Here is a 17,735-nt window from a genome sequence, read left to right as displayed (position 1 = left end):
TCTTTTGACATAATCAACCAGCATATGTTTGAATAGTGTCATATTTCTCCTAGACCTGTCATCTTAAACTTTGGAAGGAAAAAACTGAATGCTATCTTCATATCAGAGGGGAAGGCTTTCTGAAACTGGATACCAGGCAAATAGAGATTTCAGCTTCAGTAAACATGTGGTATGTCATGTCATATTGTCAGTTGCCTGTAGTACATTTCAGGGACATGTCGATATCACTTGTGTGCCATGTCATATTGACAGTGGCCTGTAGTACATTTCAGTGACATGTCGATATCACTTGTATGTCATGTCATATTGACAGTGGCCTGTAGTACATTTCAGGGACATGTCGATATCACTTGTATGTCATGTCATATTGTCAGTTGCCTGTAGTACATTTCAGGGACATGTCGATATCACTTGTATGTCATGTCATATTGTCAGTTGCCTGTAGTACATTTCAGGGACATGTTGATATCACTTGTATGTCATGTCATATTGTCAGTTGCCTGTAGTACATTTCAGTGACATGTCGATATCGCTTGTATGTCATGTCATATTGACAGGGGATAACAGGTCATACATCTCAGTGATGTAGATTTATGAAACTCATTTGTAAATGTTAGGGATATATTGTCATGTTAATAACCAAATCAACATTCAGCACAGCAACAATGACTTATTTATACTGTATGAGAAACATAGGCAGTTTGCAGTTATAGCTCAATGTATACAGCAGGGACCATACACTCTCTGAATACAGTAACACCCAGTTAATGGGCACTGAGGCTACTGTACGGTCATTAGATGCGTGCATCACAAAGTCCTGGAGGGGGAATTCCTTCATCTTTATGTATTTTTAATAGGAGAGGCATGATGTAAGCTACAGACATAAACCGCAGGTCAACGTCATGTCCTGGATGGCCCTTTGAAACATTGCATTTTTGTGGTGATGCAAATGAATCACTTATTCAGAAAATAGTCGTAATACTATTTCCTTTTGTTGAAAAGAATAATGGAAATAGATTAATTGTGATTTGTTGCCTGAAAAAAGTCTGTATATATTTCTTATTGTTGTCTGTATATTTCATAGCACACTGGTATTTGGCTGGAATATAAACTTGTCTATTTCTTAACACAATATATATTCTTCTTGTACATTTCACTGAACATATCACCTGTGAATAGTTACATCTCGAATGTTTAGAATTATCTTCTGATTGTCTCTCCAACAACAGTTTACTCAATTGGTTAATCTTTTAACACTTTTGTATCAACATGTTATTGTTTAAAACATTTTCCATCAAACTGATTGTTAACACGCAACATTTATTAATGTGTTTTGTTCTTGATAGAATGAGAACCAGGCATAATGAAGGACATATTCCCCACAGACACTAATGGAGTATGGGCACACACACAATGAAAAAAATAGGTCCTTTTAATTTACATCCTCTCCCAGTTTAGGTAAGCCATTTGGGTTAGAGGATAATAGCTTGGTGCCAGAAAAGAATTGCTGGCTATTTTTTAATCCTCTTCGGCTATTTGAGCTTGAACTTTTGGAATAGCATTCCTTAAAATTTCACAACTCTTACTAATGATAGAAGAAATTTTGTTCACGCCAAAGAAGCAGTTAGAATGTTAACCAGTAATGAGATCTGTGTATGCGTTTATGACATGAAGGTGTAATGTCCGGTATTAATTCAGGATAATGTTGCCACAAACTCCAAGTATTATCTGAAACGCTGGGTGTGACCAGGATATGTCTGTCCACTTACACAGTTAATGAGATATTGGAAGGAGATCGTCCAGATACTATTCTCATAAAACTTGTCTCGTGACCTGTTTAGATTCGGCCCACCTTGGCAAGGTGGATCCAGCAAGGTCTCATCTCTGGTTTCAGGGCCTGCGTGACACAACACTGGCACTGATCATCACTGACAGCACAAACTCTGCACAGTCGGAGCACTTAAGACTAAAATTTCAATATGAATTCATGGCTGTAATTAAGAAACCTCCATTGTTATTACCTCAGGATGTGCCAACAAAGAAATATATTGCTCTGAAGATAAATAGAAGGAAGTACATCAGCAATAGGAGTTTCTAATTGATGCTACAGAAATTACAAATACTATAGGGAAGTAGTAGTATCGTTGGTTCTGACAAACATTGCTTGTTGAGTAGAGTACGGTTACCATTTGTGTCAGGAAGAAGTAATTTGGTTGAGACTTTGTAAGGAAAAAAGCGGGCATCCACAGTTTGAAATATTGATTCTAAGTCCTCTTCCCACGAAGATATTTGATATGGTTTGTTGTTTCGTACAATTAGCCTTTCCAGGAAGTCAACGTCCAAACATTGCCGCATTCCCTCCTGTTTCAGTGTACTAGACAGTTGTATAATGATTGAGTTATATTGCTAACTGTTCAGGGAAATATCAAATTTGATGTTGCGAATTCACTAAGAACAATGAATAATTGAATAGCTGATCATAATGCATGTGTAAAGCCAATATTTGTGTTGGGTTCTCTGGAGGAAACGATAGTTGGGTTTATTTTCTTTGCAGACATCCATACACAGGATGAACCACAATTTTGACATATTACCCACATAATTGTCTCCCTTGGTGCACAACCGTCTCCTGCTGTCATCTTGCAGAAACATTTGTATTAAAGATGAGTTGTTGTGTTTAGTTAAAGGTTTTATCTGTTCCATGTACCCTACAATTGTAGGGTTCAAAGGTGGCCCAGTTGTCCAAGATGTGGCAAGTTGCTGTGCAGAGTTGTGCCCCTTGGTTGTGCCAGAATCCGATGATACTGGGTTTGAATCCCAGTTTCGGTCTGATTTTGATTCTTGCATTGTCAGCATCTGACCCATACTTGATGGTTCAGCAAGTTGATACACAGTGAGTGTTTAGGGAAGACATGGCCGCTGGCATGTTGACACTGGGCTCGATTATTCATGGTAATCTTTCAACATTTCAGAGACACTGCTGCCCTACAAGCCGGGGGTGTCTCATCCGTCAAACAAAGTATTAAACAGGTAAGCAATTTATTGTTACAGTTGAAGTTTGTATTTTTATTGTCTCTTTTAGTTGTTCAGAAAAGAGATTCAATATGATTGTTTGTTGTTTAACCCGCACTATTCCATCTGTGTGATGGCGATCTGTAAATAATCAAGTCTGCATCAGACAATCCAGTGACTGATATCACCCACACAATTAGGATATGACAACATACATCAACCAAGTCAGCAAGCCTGACCACCCAATCCCATTATTCGCCTTCAATATGTAACTAGTAAGGCCAAAATAATTGTGTTTTTTGGATCACAGATTTTTTTTGGTGAAGTCAAAGTCAGAGGAGGTATAAAAAAGTTTTTTGAATAGAAGCTGAACGATTTGGCGAAATATTAATGTCAAATTGAGCATGATAGATGATTTTTGTTAAACACTGAATAATCTCAAAATACTTTTGTGTCTTTGATGTGTCGGTTGAAAGTAAACAAAAGTGTAACTTAGGATTAATTTTTTTCCAGTTTTTAAAAAGATAGGGTCGATAGATCAATGATCCAACAAATAAAAAATATAATGGCCTTTCGAAAGCGTACAGTGTGTATGTCCAGTGTTGTGTGAAGAAGCAGGAACATTTGTAGACTGGAAATAGTGTTTATTGCTTCATATTTAATACTTAAGTGTTTACAATTTGGAATCCAATTGACTCCATAGTGGTGTCACATGCCTCGGAGTTGTTAATTTATCATCCAAAACTGGCCTCCACAAGAGATATTGGAGGTGAGATCTACTAGGAGACAATGGTGCAATGACATTGCACCACAATACTTTGCAGACCATTGTGATCTCATTGGTTGCCGTGACATCACAATAAATGACATCACTAATCCCTCTGCCACTGAAGCTGGTTGGCTGTTATTTTTCACACTCAAGACACTGGTACAAACTGAAAAGGTTGGAAGAATGATGTTGGATGATAAATAGAATCTCTCCCTCATGTCTTTTGATATCAATTAAAACAACACAGCAAGCCTCACAGTTTTAAACTTTTATCCACCCCTGTTGATATATTTGATATCCGAAGACACAAGGGTGAGATTCTCCATGTGAAAATGAAATTCAAAGTTTATAAAACTGATTAAAATAAGTGAGACAAGGACAGGATGGATTCAGCACCAGAGCTGTCACAAGTTGCTCTGAAATGCGACTGGAAATGGGATGTTGTGATGAAGTTAGGGTATTTATGAAGGAGGCGGGCGATTCGATTACATCGATTACTGTGACATTTACTTTCATTACAACTTCATGGCTGACATTATTGATATAACCCAGTTTGTAATAACCAAGATGTCCAGTGTGACTAGGTCATAAGTGCTCCGACCACCTGTCACCGAGCTGCCGTTGTGAAGCACTTGATGATGATGGCCATGTGTGTTTCAGAGCTGGCAGAAGAAGAGGTCTCAACTGAAGGGATGGCTGTACCAGCTGGAGTTATGGGCAAGCACCTTCAAGGAGATCGAGGGTGTGTACACCAATATTCATAGCTACTGGTTATTTAATGAGTTTGTGTTGACTACACACTGTAGTGACAGGAGGTGAATTCTCCTTGAAATCCTGTCCTGCCAGCTCCCTAGGGATAACCATTACAGTTATTGCTGAATTTAGGGCATCCTTTGTCATAAAAAAACACCAACATTTTGTGAAAAGGACAGGCTAATGTTTGTCACAAAATAATGTAGAAATAGTTGAAATGGCTCAAAACTGCTTCTTTACAAATGTTGTTTATTTGTGGTTTCAAACAGGATAACAAGGTCTTGTTGTTAAACAAACAGGATCTCTAAGTGTGCCATCTCTGCGATACAAGGAATTTCTAACCCTGAATTGGAATATTTTTTTCTAAACATCTCCATATATATCTATCAATGCAGATAACAGATACGGTTGTAATGTATTTGTTTTTTTCATGTTATCGGGCTTATAATGTTATTTGACTCGCTGAACAAAATCACATAATTTTTCAAACAGATGTCCAGGATTATTTCAGAATCATTAATAGAAACGTGATTGTTAAAAAGGTTTGCAAGGGTGTTTCAGGACAGTGAGGTTACATGGGTGTTTCAGGGTAGTGAGGTTACATGGGTGTTTCAGGGTAGTGAGGTTACATGGGTGGTTCAGGGTAGTGAGGTTACATGGGTGGTTCAGGACAGTGAGGTTACATGGATGGTTCAGGGTAGTGAGGTTACATGGGTGGTTCAGGGTAGTGAGGTTACATGGGTGGTTCAGGGTAGTGAGGTTACATGGGTGGTTCAGGGTAGTGAGGTTACATGGGTGGTTCAGGGTAGTGAGGTTACATGGGTGGTTCTGTGTAGTGAGGTTACATAGATGGTTCAGGACAGTGAGGTTACATGGGTGTTTCAGGGTAGTGAGGTTTACATCGGTGGTTCAGGACAGTGAGGTTACATGGGTGTTTCAGGGTAGTGAGGTTACATGGGTGTTTCAGGGTAGTGAGGTTACATGGGTGTTTCAGGGTAGTGAGGTTTACATCGGTGGTTCAGGACAGTGAGGTTACATGGGTGTTTCAGGGTATTGAGGTTACATGGGTGGTTCAGGACAGTGAGGTTACATGGGTGTTTCAGGGTAGTGAGGTTTACATGGGTGGTTCAGGGTAGTGAGGTTACATGGGTGGTTCAGGGTAGTGAGGTTACATGGGTGTTTCAGGGTAGTGAGGTTTACATGGGTGGTTCAGGGTAGTGAGGTTACATGGGTGTTTCAGGGTAGTGAGGTTACATGGGTGGTTCAGGGTAGTGAGGTTACATGGGTGGTTCAGGGTAGTGAGGTTACATGGGTGTTTCAGGGTAGTGAGGTTACAAGGGTGTTTCAGGACAGTGAGGTTTACATGGGTGGTTCAGGGTAGTGAGGTTACATGGGTGTTTCAGGGTAGTGAGGTTTACATGGGTGGTTCAGGGTAGTGAGGTTACATGGGTGTTTCAGGGTAGTGAGGTTTACATGGGTGGTTCAGGGTAGTGAGGTTTACATGGGTGGTTCAGGGTAGTGAGGTTTACATGGGTGGTTCAGGACAGTGAGGTTTGCAAGGGTGTTTCAGGACAGTGAGGTTTGCATGGATCCTGCAGGGTAGTGAGGTTTGCAAGGGTGTTTCAGGACAGTGAGGTTTGCATCGATGTTTCAGGGTAGTGAGGTTTGCAAGGGTGTTTCAGGACAGTGAGGTTACATGGGTGGTTCAGGGTAGTGAGGTTACATAGGTGGTTCGGGGGGGGGGGGGGGGGTTACATGGGTGTTTCAGGGTAGTGAGGTTTACATGGGTGGTTCAGGGTAGTGAGGTTACATGGGTGTTTCAGGGTAGTGAGGTTACATGGGTGGTTCAGGACAGTGAAGTTACATGGGTGTTTCAGGGTAGTGAGGTTACATGGGTGGTTCAGGGTAGTGAGGTTACATGGGTGTTTCAGGGTAGTGAGGTTTACAAGGTAGTTTCAGGACAGTGAGGTTACATAGATGGTTCAGGACAGTGAGGTTTGCAAGGGTGTTTCAGGACAGTGAGGTTACATGGGTAGTTCAGGGTAGTGAGGTTACATGGGTGGTTCAGGGTAGTGAGGTTTACATGGATGGTTCAGGGCAGTGAGGTTACATGGGTGGTTCAGGGTAGTGAGGTTTACATGGATGGTTCAGGGCAGTGAGGTTACATGGGTGGTTCAGGGTAGTGAGGTTTGCATGGATGTTTCAGGGTAGTGAGGTTTACATGGATGTTTCAGGGTAGTGAGGTTACATGGGTGGTTCAGGGTAGTGAGGTTTGCATGGATGTTTCAGGATAGTGAGGTTACATGGGTGGTTCAGGGTAGTGAGGTTACATGGGTGGTTCAAGGTAGTGAGGTTACATGGGTGGTTCAGGGTAGTGAGGTTACATGGGTGGTTCAGGGTAGTGAGGTTTGCATGGGTGGTTCAGGGTAGTGAGGTTACATGGGTGGTTCAGGGTAGTGAGGTTACATGGGTGGTTCAGGGTAGTGAGGTTACATGGGTGGTTCTGTGTAGTTTGTTTACATGGGCTTTCCTCCAACATAAAGTGGGGTGGTGGGTTAACCTAGTGGTTCTCTCATATCAACCCGAAGGTCTGGGTTTGATTCCCCACATGGGTACAATGTGTGAAGCCGATTTCTGGTGTCACCTGTTTTGATATTACTGGAATATTTTTTTTAAATTGGCATAAAACCATACTCACTCCAACAGGAAGCTGACATCCTATGATAAAACTGAAAACTAGAGATCAGCATGAAGCCCTGCTCACTCACTGACTTAAAACCCACAATGACTGCTGTCTCTGGTTAAGTGTTGACTCTTTCTTCCACTGTTTTGTCATTCTCGGGTTCAATGATGCTCTAACACATTGTCCCTTCCAAAGATGATGTAACACAATTACCATAATACTCTCTCTCCCTCATCCCCCAGGTCGGTTCGGAACAGCGACAGTGTCTTACTTCCGCTTCACACGCTGGCTCATGTTCCTCAACCTGTACATCTTCCTGCTGATGTTCTGTGTCATCGTCATCCCCTATTTCGCCCTTCCTACCCCCGACTTGTTCCACAACATCCCCACAGTGAACCGATCGGACGCCTACTTCCAAGAGGCTGACAGATGCACGACTCTCTACAAGGACTACATTGACAACATCACAGCCAGGGAGTCTGTGGGGGACATGGTCCTGGACTTCATTCAGGGCACCGTAAGTGTGGGAGGCTGTAGGGGGCACCGTAAGTGTGGGAGGCTGTAGGGGGCACCGTAAGTGTGGGAGGCTGTAGGGGGCACCGTAAGTGTGGGAGGTTGTAGGGGGCACCGTATGTGTGGGAGGCTGTAGGGGGCACCGTAAGTGTGGGAGGCTGTAGGGGGCACTGTAAGTGTGGGAGGCTGTAGGGGGCAGGGTAAGTGTGGGAGGCTGTAGGGGGCACCGTAAGTGTGGGAGGCTGTAGGGGGCACCGTAAGTGTTGGAGGCTGTAGGGAATACTGTAAGTGTGGGAGGCTGTAGGGAGCACAGTAAGTGTGGGAGGCTGTAGGGGGCACCGTAAGTGTGGGAGGCTGTAGGGGGCACTGTAAGTGTGGGAGGCTGTAGGGGGCACTGTAAGTGTGGGAGGCTGTAGGGGGCACAGTAAGTGTGGGAGGCTGTAGGGGGCACCGTAAGTGTGGGAGGCTGTAGGGGGCACTGTAAGTGTGGGAGGCTTAGGGGGCACTGTAAGTATGGGAGGCACTTTGGGAGGGAGCAACCATATGATTTTCATTGGACACCAAAAGTGTGGGAAGCTGAAAGGAGCCACCGTATGATTTTTAGTGGGGCCTCTGGGATTGCTTTCTAAGTGTTCAAGCCCCTTTTTTACTGACAATTTTTTGTACATATCTCTCACTTTGTAGTTTAAAAAACTACAGTTTCTTATTTTTGTTATTTAAAACATGATAATTTAGAACCTGTTTATGTTCGAAAACATTATGGAGCTCCAAAACATTTTTAAAAAATGGTGTTCTCAAACTTAAATCCAAGCAACATGGCAACGGTGTGAGGATTTATACCATACATTAACTATAGACCAGTGTGCTAATAGTTCCCTGCCTGTTGTAGGGGTGGATGGAGAGGAAGGAGCTGTTCTATGGTGTCTACTACAACCGCACCTACCCCCTCCCCGACAACCAGCACGGCACCTACAACATGAGCCTGGCCTACCTGCTGACCACCGGCATCTGCTTCCTCCTCAGCTTCATCCTCATCGTTAAAAAGTAGGTGCAACATCACTGCAACATCACTGCAACATGTTTTCTATGTGTTCTATGTTTTCTATGTTTTCTATGTTTTCTATGTGTTCTATGTGTTCTATGTTTTCTATGTGTTCTACCTGTTCTACCTGACTGAGTGATGTTCTGTACAGTTCCGGCAAGAGCGTGAAGGAGGCAGTGGTGGACCAGGAAAGCTCCAAGTCCCTGTACTGCAACAAGGTGTTCTGTGCCTGGGACTTCTGTATCTCCAATGAGAAGACCGCCGGTTCCAAGATGGCCAGCTTCACACGAGAGCTACAGGTACCAGTTTCCTTATACAAGGCTTTTACAGTAAACACGATAAACACCTTGTGTTTGTAGAAAAGTTTAAATCTGCAGAGGGACTATCAACCAAGTCAGCGAGCCTGACCACCCGATTCCATTAGTCGCCTCTTACGACAAGCATAGTTGCCTTTTACGGCAGCATGGGTTGCTGAAGACCTATTCTACCCTGGATATTCACAAGTTCTGATATTTGCTCGCCTCTTTTTAGCAGCTGAATTGCTGGCATTCCTGTGAATCAAAATTACACCTATCAACCAAACTTTATATGCAGTTATCACCAGTTGGTATCTAGTCACTGGAAATATGTCAACAACAATGTTTTATCCCAGTATGGCAACACACGATACTTTCACACCTGCCTCAACAAAGGGCCATAAGTGTTACAATTCTGTTACTGGTAACTCATAACTGGTACTTTATGAAGGCTGGAGCTTTGACATTTATCTCTCGGTCATTACATAGTGTAAATGTATTGCCAGTTGTGTATAAGAAACAAGAATCACCATAAGCTAAACTAGCAAATATATGTCACTTAACCTTTAGCCTGCTGAATTATTTTCACACTTCTTACCCCTGCCTTTTTGAGGTAAATAAACTACTGAAAGTTTTAATATTGAGCAAGCTGAGCATTTATGCATGCCAGACGTAATCTTAATGTTACGCAAAGCCTTCTTGGTAAATAGATATGGCGAGTTTTGTTTGTGGGTGTCCTTATGCTATTCGCCTGTCGAACTGGTACGACAGTAGCAACATGGCTAGTGACAAACTCTGTCGAACTGGTTCGACAGTAGCGTTGAGAGCTTTAATAATAAAAAAATATTATAAGTACAAAATCATACCTGCAAAAGTTGTTCTTGTAGACAATTCAGAGATTACAATGCAGTGATTTGATCCAGGATGACCTGAATGAGGAGCGTCGACGGAATCGACAGGCCGAGAGATCCATGGGAGAGAAGTGTCGCCTCATCTTCGTCCGTATTTTCATCAACCTGTTTGTCATCTGTATTCTTGGTGCCTCTCTCTACCTAATCTACTACACCACGGAGACGCTCCTTCAGGTAAGCAGCCTGTCGTGCATCTTCATCGCACCTCACACGCTCCTTGCGGTAAGCAGCCTGTCTTGCACCTTGCTCGCACCTCACACGCTCCTTGAGGTATGCAGCCCGTCGTGCATCTTCCTCGCACCTCACACGCTCCTTGCGGTAAGCAGCCTGTCCTGCACCTTGCTCGCACCTCACACGCTCCTTGAGGTATGCAGCCTGTCGTGCACCTTGCTCGCACCTCACACGCTCCTTGAGGTATGCAGCCTGTCGTGCACCTTGCTCGCACCTCACACACTCCTTGAGGTATGCAGCCTGTCGTGCATCTTCCTCACACCTCACACTGGTGTCCGCTTCAATGCGTGCACGTCGCTATATACCGTTTTCGACGTAATAAGCGCCCCGCACTAATAAACGCCCACGGCAATATTTGCTAATATATTAGCTTGTAAACAATCTCAATTAGCACCCCCCCATCCGATTGATCAATGTACACAAGACTTATTTATTCATGTATAATACGCACTCGTGTGTTATATGCACCCATAATTATGGGCAATTAAATCCTGGCAATTAAATCGTATATAAACTTTTCAGGCTGTCAGCATTGACCACGAAATTTACGATCTTTCAACATCTTTCTTTTCACCAAAATAATATTCTAATAAGAGCCCCCTATTTCTCATTTTGAGAGTGCCCTGGGCGCTTGTTACGTCGAATACGGTAAGTGCAATAATCTTGAAAGCGACGTTAAACCCAATTTCACCTCACCTCACCTCACCTCACCTCACCTCACCTCACCTCAAGCTCACCTTCTCCAATATGAAGTTAACCATCGAGCTGTCACCATTTGTCACCCCTTGTTGATATGTTTGACATTATCATATTCAATGGTATAACTCAAATCTTTTTTTGTTTATGTCACTTTTACAATCAGTCGCCCTCAATCCAGTAATGTTCAGGGAAGTGTTTTCTTTATTGTCAACAGAACTTGGATTCCTAGTCCAAGTCCAAGTTTACTATCTGGGTAACCGACACCCAATTACCTGACCCTAGCCGGCTACCCGCTGTAGGTCTCATGAGTTGGGCACAAAATGTCCTTTACGGGGGATTGTTTTACAGGAGCCCTGGAAAAACTATTTGGATACACACATTAAACGGTCTGATCATGCATACACTGCAGCTGACTGAAGCTTTATCTTTACACAAACATATAAAAGTCAGAATGAATGTGTGCATAGGCAGAAAGAATGAGAACATTGAGCGGCTTGTAGTGTAACCATGGAGTTTGATTGTTATTGTCCCCAGGACCCACCCGACCCATGTACCCGAGTTACCCGTCCCAGTCCTAATTCCTATGATTTATTCCCTGACCTGTAGACAATACATGAACCATTGATCCCGTGAAGATCTTGGTGAGAATTGGTCTTCAGCAACCAATGCTTGGTGTAGGTTGGTTGTTTGGTTTTTAACGCCACACTCAGCAATATTCCAGCTATATGAGGGCGGTCTGTAAATAATCGAATCTGGAACATACAATCCAGTGATTGACATCATTAACATCGATCCATGCACTTGGGACACGATGACATGCATCAACCAAGTCAGGGAGCCTGATCACCAGATTCCGTTAGTTGCCTCTTACAACAAGCATAGTCAGCTTGGCGTAAGAGGGATTAGATGGTCAGACTCACTCATTAGGTTGATGCATGTCATCATATCCCATTTGCGTAGATTCTCGGGATGTCAATCACTGGATTGTCTGGTCTAGACTTGATTATAGCCAGACCACTGTCATACAGCTGTAATATTTCTGAGTGCGTCGTTAAACAAACAAACAAACATGAACTATTGTGAAGTATTATCCTTCTGAGTCCGTGTAGACTTGTAATGATGATCCTACATGCCAGCATGGGGCAGCTATGTCAAATACAGCAGTGCATGGGCAACTAAATACACATGTATCCATTATTAACCTGGTGTTGAAAGAGACACAGTGTGAGGTCATGTTCGAAATTTTACAGAAAAAACACAAACACAACATTTTGATTCTTTGTACATTGTGTTTCTAGGAATGTATAATCATTAATATTAACACACCTTCATCTTGGAGTTAAGTGGAGTGAGTGAGTGAGTGAGTGAGTTGGATTTAACGCCGCTTTTAACAGTATTCCAGTTATATCACGGCGTGTCAGCTTAATGTGGGAGGAAAGCTCGAAGTGATGCAGGTCTCGGACGTTTACCTCTTCGGTGAAACCCACGAGCACGGGTATGGTGCTGACAAACCTAGAAACATAATCAGGGCGAACCGGGATTCGAACCCACAATCATAGGTTTCTGGCGTGCCTAAGGGATGCAACTCTTCACAGCGAATCGCGGCGCCTTAGACGACTGGGCCACCCGTGGAGTTAAGTGGAGTGACTGACATTGAATATTTTGATGCCACATTGTTGCCCTCCTGCTGTAGCTGGACAAGACAGGCCAGGCTGAGATCGTGGTGCTCATCTACCAGTACCTTCCCTCCCTCGCCATCACCGTCCTCAACTTCCTCGTCCCCCTCATGTTCTCCAAGGTCGTCATCGTTGAGGACTACAGTAGCAGCTTTGAGCTGAAGATCACCCTCTTCAGGTATGTTCCATTGTAAAGAAAATGTCTGACAATATTTATAAGCCAAATAAATTGTTTTGTATCATATATCATAAAATGATATCTGGCACTAATATTAATGTTTTGAGCAACTGACTTAATAAATGTGTGTTGGGTCAAATGAAACAAATTTTATGATTTATTTTATATATATGCCACCTAACAATTAAGTCCACAATTTTTCCGTATTTCACACTCCTGGCCAAGCTCATTTCGCAATAAAATATCTTAGAACAACCATGGTATACTAGTTTGGATTACCTCAGTGGTCTTAGAACTGGCATGATCCAACATTATAGTGAACGAGTTATGAACAGTGCTAAGATGACTTCAAGGAATGGTGCCCAGGATGAATGCACAGACAAATGTGAGTTGTTTATTCCAGGACGGTGCTGCTTCGACTTGCTTCCCTGGGAGTGTTGATTATCTCCCTTTACATCCAGCTGCTCGGTGGAGGAGATAACAAAATGGACTCCACCTGTGGGAACAAACGCTGGTCAGCGTCTAACGGATCTGACGATACCAGTACCAGTATTAAGGTACATTGAGGCAGAAATTCTCAGTTAAATCGAAGCTTACTGAGCGTTACTGAGTTCAGAAGTCACATGTCTGACTCACAAACCTGTCTGATTGAAAACTAAATACATCAGCTAAATATGTGAAAATTTAATATATATTTAGTTTTGGTGGGACGATACATCGATGCATTGGTGGATCATAGTTCGCTACTTCTCAATACAAGGATCCATCACAGTCAAACACTAAGTAAAAAATATTGATTCATACCTTAAATGTTTGCTTTAATAAACGTTACATCAAATACTAATTAGTAGTGAAAATTGGTAGTGAAAACTTAAATATTTTCATCCATTGAGCCATACTTGACACTGCCAACTGTAAATCGTCAGTGTGCCATGTATTTGTCCATCTTGTCTATGAAAAAGATGGCCTACGCACGGCAGGTAAGAGCTCAAGCAAGTATCATGAAACGTATCGGATCATGATCTAGTTATCATGATACATATCAGATCACACAGTTGGTGTATCATCCCAGCCCTAATATTTAGATATATTGGACTGTTTTCTGTTTGCAGTGTTGGGAGACATATGTTGGACAACAGTTCTACAAGCTGGCTTTACTGGACTTTGTCACTGTTGTACTTCTCACATTCCTCGTGGAGTTTCCCAGAAGGTGAGTACTTACAGTTGCTTGGCACTTCTTTCTGAATTTACAAATGTATAAAAGCTATGTTAATTAAAGGTGCAGATACAGAACCAATTAGATATACAGGGCCACGGAGATCCTCTGTGAGCCAGTGGTGTACTCCCAAGGGAGCTGAGAATGAAAATCGAGGACACACTGATCCATTGCTTTAGGGTGTGGAACTGGTTACTTATTTAATGTGCATATGTGTTTCAATGAATTGTTTTTTTATGAGATAATAGTTTGACAAGTACAGACCTGGTCATTTGCCAGTCTACCTGACATATGCATGTTCATGGCAACCTCATCTTCCCGAGGCAAGAGAGTTAACTCAGTATTAAAGTCCAGTTTCCACCCTTGCCAAAGTAGGCTGGTATTATGGAGTTACATTTTGGCTGGACTAACGAGTCTATGCATAGTCCAATCAAATTCGAAATTCGGTTAGTAAACTGTCATGCAGATTTCAGTTGATTGCATGATTTGCAAAGCATGTGCACCGCCAACTCGTTGTCAACAGATATTTTCCAAGTCTTTTCGTGTTTTAAATCAAGGTGCTCATGTGATTTGATGCACTTCTTGATGTAAGACCCATTTTTATCCCAATATAGATCTTGATTATCGATCAGATTGTCTTCACTGGGCGCCGCAATTTTGTTTGAGGCAAACGCAAGAGATACGAGAGGTGGATTCTGTTTGGTCCATAGAAGAGGCTTATAAGGGACATAACTCGTAATAACCACTGGTGGCGCTACGATCGATCCCAGGTATTCCAGCCTAGTTCAGCAGAGTGGAAACTGGACTTTTAAAGTCAGTTAACTGCTTTGCCTCGGGAAGATGTGCCACTTGTGGCACAAAATGACATTCACTCGCTCACATTTATCAGAAAAATAGGTTTGTGTACTTACCATGTGTTAAAATAGACGGACACAGGTTCTTCCTATACACTTACACTTGTATTCATCAGCCAACAATCCACCTCCTGCACTCCCAAAATAAGTTGTCATTTACTGCCAGCCTAACACAAACCAAGATGGCTGCTGTAGTCATTCCCAAAGCATAGAGGGCAGTTTCGTATTCGAGGGGAAATTTCATATCCAGATATTGACACCATGTTGTGATTGTTTCAGGTTGGTTGTCCACAAGTTCTCCAACAGATTCAAGCTGATCCAGCTGATCGGAGAGCAGGAGTTTGACCTCCCCAAAAACGTGCTGGACATTGTGTATTCACAGACACTGTGCTGGTGAGTTCAGTTGGACTGTGAAGATCCGGGTTAGAATAGGTCTTTGTAACCCATGCTTGCTGTAAAAGGCGACTATGCTTGTCTTATGAGGTGACTAACCGGATTTTGTGATCAGGCTTGCTGTCTTGGTTGATGCATGTCATCATGTCTCAATTGTGTAGATAGATGCTCATGATGTTAGTCACTGGATTGTCTGGTCCAGACTCGATTTACAGACTGCCGTCATATTGGTGGAATATTGCTGAATGAGGCGTTAAACAATAAACAAACAAGCAAAATATGATATCAATCACTGGATTGTCTGGTCCAGACATGATTATTACAGGCTGCTGTCAAAGTAGGTGGAATATTACTGAGTGTTGCATTAAACAAACAAACGTGAACACTATAAGCGATAAGTTAAAGAGTCTGAGTTTGCTAGGTACTAATCCTCTTTGTGTCAGCAATCCAAGAGGTAAATCTGTTTGCACACAGCTGCTTGCACTGATCTGGACTCTGTTTCTCTGCCACACAGGTTGGGCATGTTCTTCTCACCCCTCATCCCAGCCATGACACTGATGAAAGTTCTCGTTATATTTTATGTGAAAAGGGTAAGTTATTGTCAAGTCCAGTTGACATCTTATGTCTCTTGCACCATGCATGACTGACCAGCTGTATTCGGATCTCACAAAACTTTGTGACATTTGTCCATTGATTGCTTGTGGACTTACACAAAGGACAAATATTTATGTAGTTACACAAGTTTTATATTACATGTAAACATCCTTGCTTTAATCAGAAAACTTCATGACCAATACTTGGTATGTGTTAAAACATCCCTCTCCAGACACCAATCTTTGTGTTTAGATTTAGAGATGCAATGACACGTATCTCGATACACTGGTCATGATATTGATGTGTATCTCAAAATGCTTCTCGAAGTGACCTACATTCATCCCTCTGTCTGATCTGCTTGTGTGCATCCAGCCAGGTTGAAGAGCCCTACATTTGAACTCTTGCAAATGGCTATGGGTGAATGTAACCAATAAGAGCTAGGCCAGGTTTAGCATGTAAAGTTCATAACATTAAGATAGGGTTATTCCTGAAGAACCTGTATCTTGTATCATCGTAGTCAGTACGGATAATGTATGCTAGTGAAGGCCATGTATCACGGTGGAGCCTTGGGGTAGTGTTTCACCTTACTTAGACTGTTGTAATCTAGGATATTACAACACTCCATGCCCCCGTTGGAATTGTGGGTCAGAATTGGTCACCAATAACCTGTTTTTGCCATACACGGCGACTTAATGATTCGAATGGTCAGGCGTTGTGGTTTGGTTAATTGCATGGCATTGTTCCCTGACCAAGTGGATCATTGCCTATAGTGTCAACCACTGGTTTATCTGGTCCAGACTTGATTATTTACAAGTTGTTGTCATATGGTTGGACGATTGCTGAGTGTGACATTATTCGATAAATTCTAGTGCCATGATTGCTTTTAGAAATGGGCGCTGCTCCTGTTTGATGGTTTCAGCTGACTGTGTTAAACAACTGCATCCCAGCCTTGCGGCCGTATCGAGCATCAAGGTCACACTCGTTCTTCATGACAGTATTACTGTTCTCCTTCGTCCTCTCGGTCATCCCCCTCGGATACCTCATCGGAACGTAAGTTGCAGCCTCAAACAGATATCTGTGTAGATCTGAGTCAAGCAGCTTTGCAGTTCTATCACTTGATATCTGGCAATCTGATTTTTACATAGAGATTTCTTCTGTGTCCTTTTAAAATCTAGAAATGTTGTGTCAATTTATTGAGTGAATCAACAGTTTGTCAAGATTGTTTTTGCAAGTCATCACTGCATCATGGTTGCAACAAGTAATTTGATCTGCATAACATTTATTGGGTTTGCCGGTATGCTTATAAAGATGTATTGCTGCTGGGGTACGAGTTCCTCCTACAAAGGTAGGCATTATTAGGGAAGTTGTAGGGATTACTCTATAACCTGGACCAACATCTTACAGGAAGTGTTTTCTTGTTGTCAGCGTCCATCCATCTCAGAGTTGCGGCCCCTTCCGCCTGTACAGCCATGAAGACTACGTCATCTTTGACACCATCACCAACACCGTGAGGACGTGGCCCTCCGTGGCCAGGGACATCTTCTCCTATCTGGGCACAGTGGGCTTCTTTGTGCCCGCCATCATACTGCTGTGGTAAGGACATGGGTCATGGGTGTAAGGTGCTGTTAGGGCAAGGCAAAGTCTCTAGGACTGTACTCACAGGGCAAGGCAAAGTCTCTAGGACTGTACTCACAGGGCAAGGCAAAGTCTCTAGGACTGTACTCACACGGCAAGGCAAAGTCTCTAGGACTGTACACACAGGGCAAGGCAAAGTCTCTAGGACTGTACTCACAGGGCAAGGCAAAGTCTCTAGGACTGTACTCACTCTGTGTTCACAAGGCAAAGATTAGCCTTAAGACCTCTGTACACTTACGGCAAATATTAGCCTTTAGACCTCTGTACACACAGGGCAAAT

At 42.7% G+C, this 17,735-nt stretch overlaps 1 protein-coding gene across 12 annotated transcripts in view; it reads left to right on the top strand.

Annotated features, from left to right (window-relative positions):
• The window catches only part of LOC124142276 (transmembrane channel-like protein 7), a 78,297-nt gene that overhangs the window by 56,498 nt on the left and 4,064 nt on the right, over nt 1-17,735 (top strand). For all 12 annotated transcript variants that reach the window (XM_046510651.2, XM_046510650.2, XM_046510653.2 and 9 more), the window contains 13 exons: nt 2,973-3,030; nt 4,442-4,523; nt 7,460-7,734; nt 8,620-8,774; nt 8,924-9,071; nt 9,992-10,153; nt 12,603-12,763; nt 13,167-13,320; nt 13,876-13,973; nt 15,113-15,226; nt 15,741-15,816; nt 16,740-16,870; nt 17,246-17,413. In XM_046510651.2, the coding sequence (XP_046366607.2) occupies nt 2,973-3,030; nt 4,442-4,523; nt 7,460-7,734; nt 8,620-8,774; nt 8,924-9,071; nt 9,992-10,153; nt 12,603-12,763; nt 13,167-13,320; nt 13,876-13,973; nt 15,113-15,226; nt 15,741-15,816; nt 16,740-16,870; nt 17,246-17,413 (1,782 nt within the window). The remainder of the gene's footprint in view (nt 1-2,972; nt 3,031-4,441; nt 4,524-7,459; nt 7,735-8,619; nt 8,775-8,923; nt 9,072-9,991; nt 10,154-12,602; nt 12,764-13,166; nt 13,321-13,875; nt 13,974-15,112; nt 15,227-15,740; nt 15,817-16,739; nt 16,871-17,245; nt 17,414-17,735) is intronic.

This window comes from Haliotis rufescens, unplaced genomic scaffold (genome assembly GCF_023055435.1).
Source record: "Haliotis rufescens isolate VD_foot unplaced genomic scaffold, xgHalRufe1.0.p SCAF_11, whole genome shotgun sequence".
Taxonomy (NCBI): Eukaryota; Metazoa; Mollusca; class Gastropoda; order Lepetellida; family Haliotidae; genus Haliotis; species Haliotis rufescens.
The sequence above is the reverse complement of the archived record's forward strand: the minus strand, read 5'-3'. Positions and strand labels throughout refer to the sequence as shown.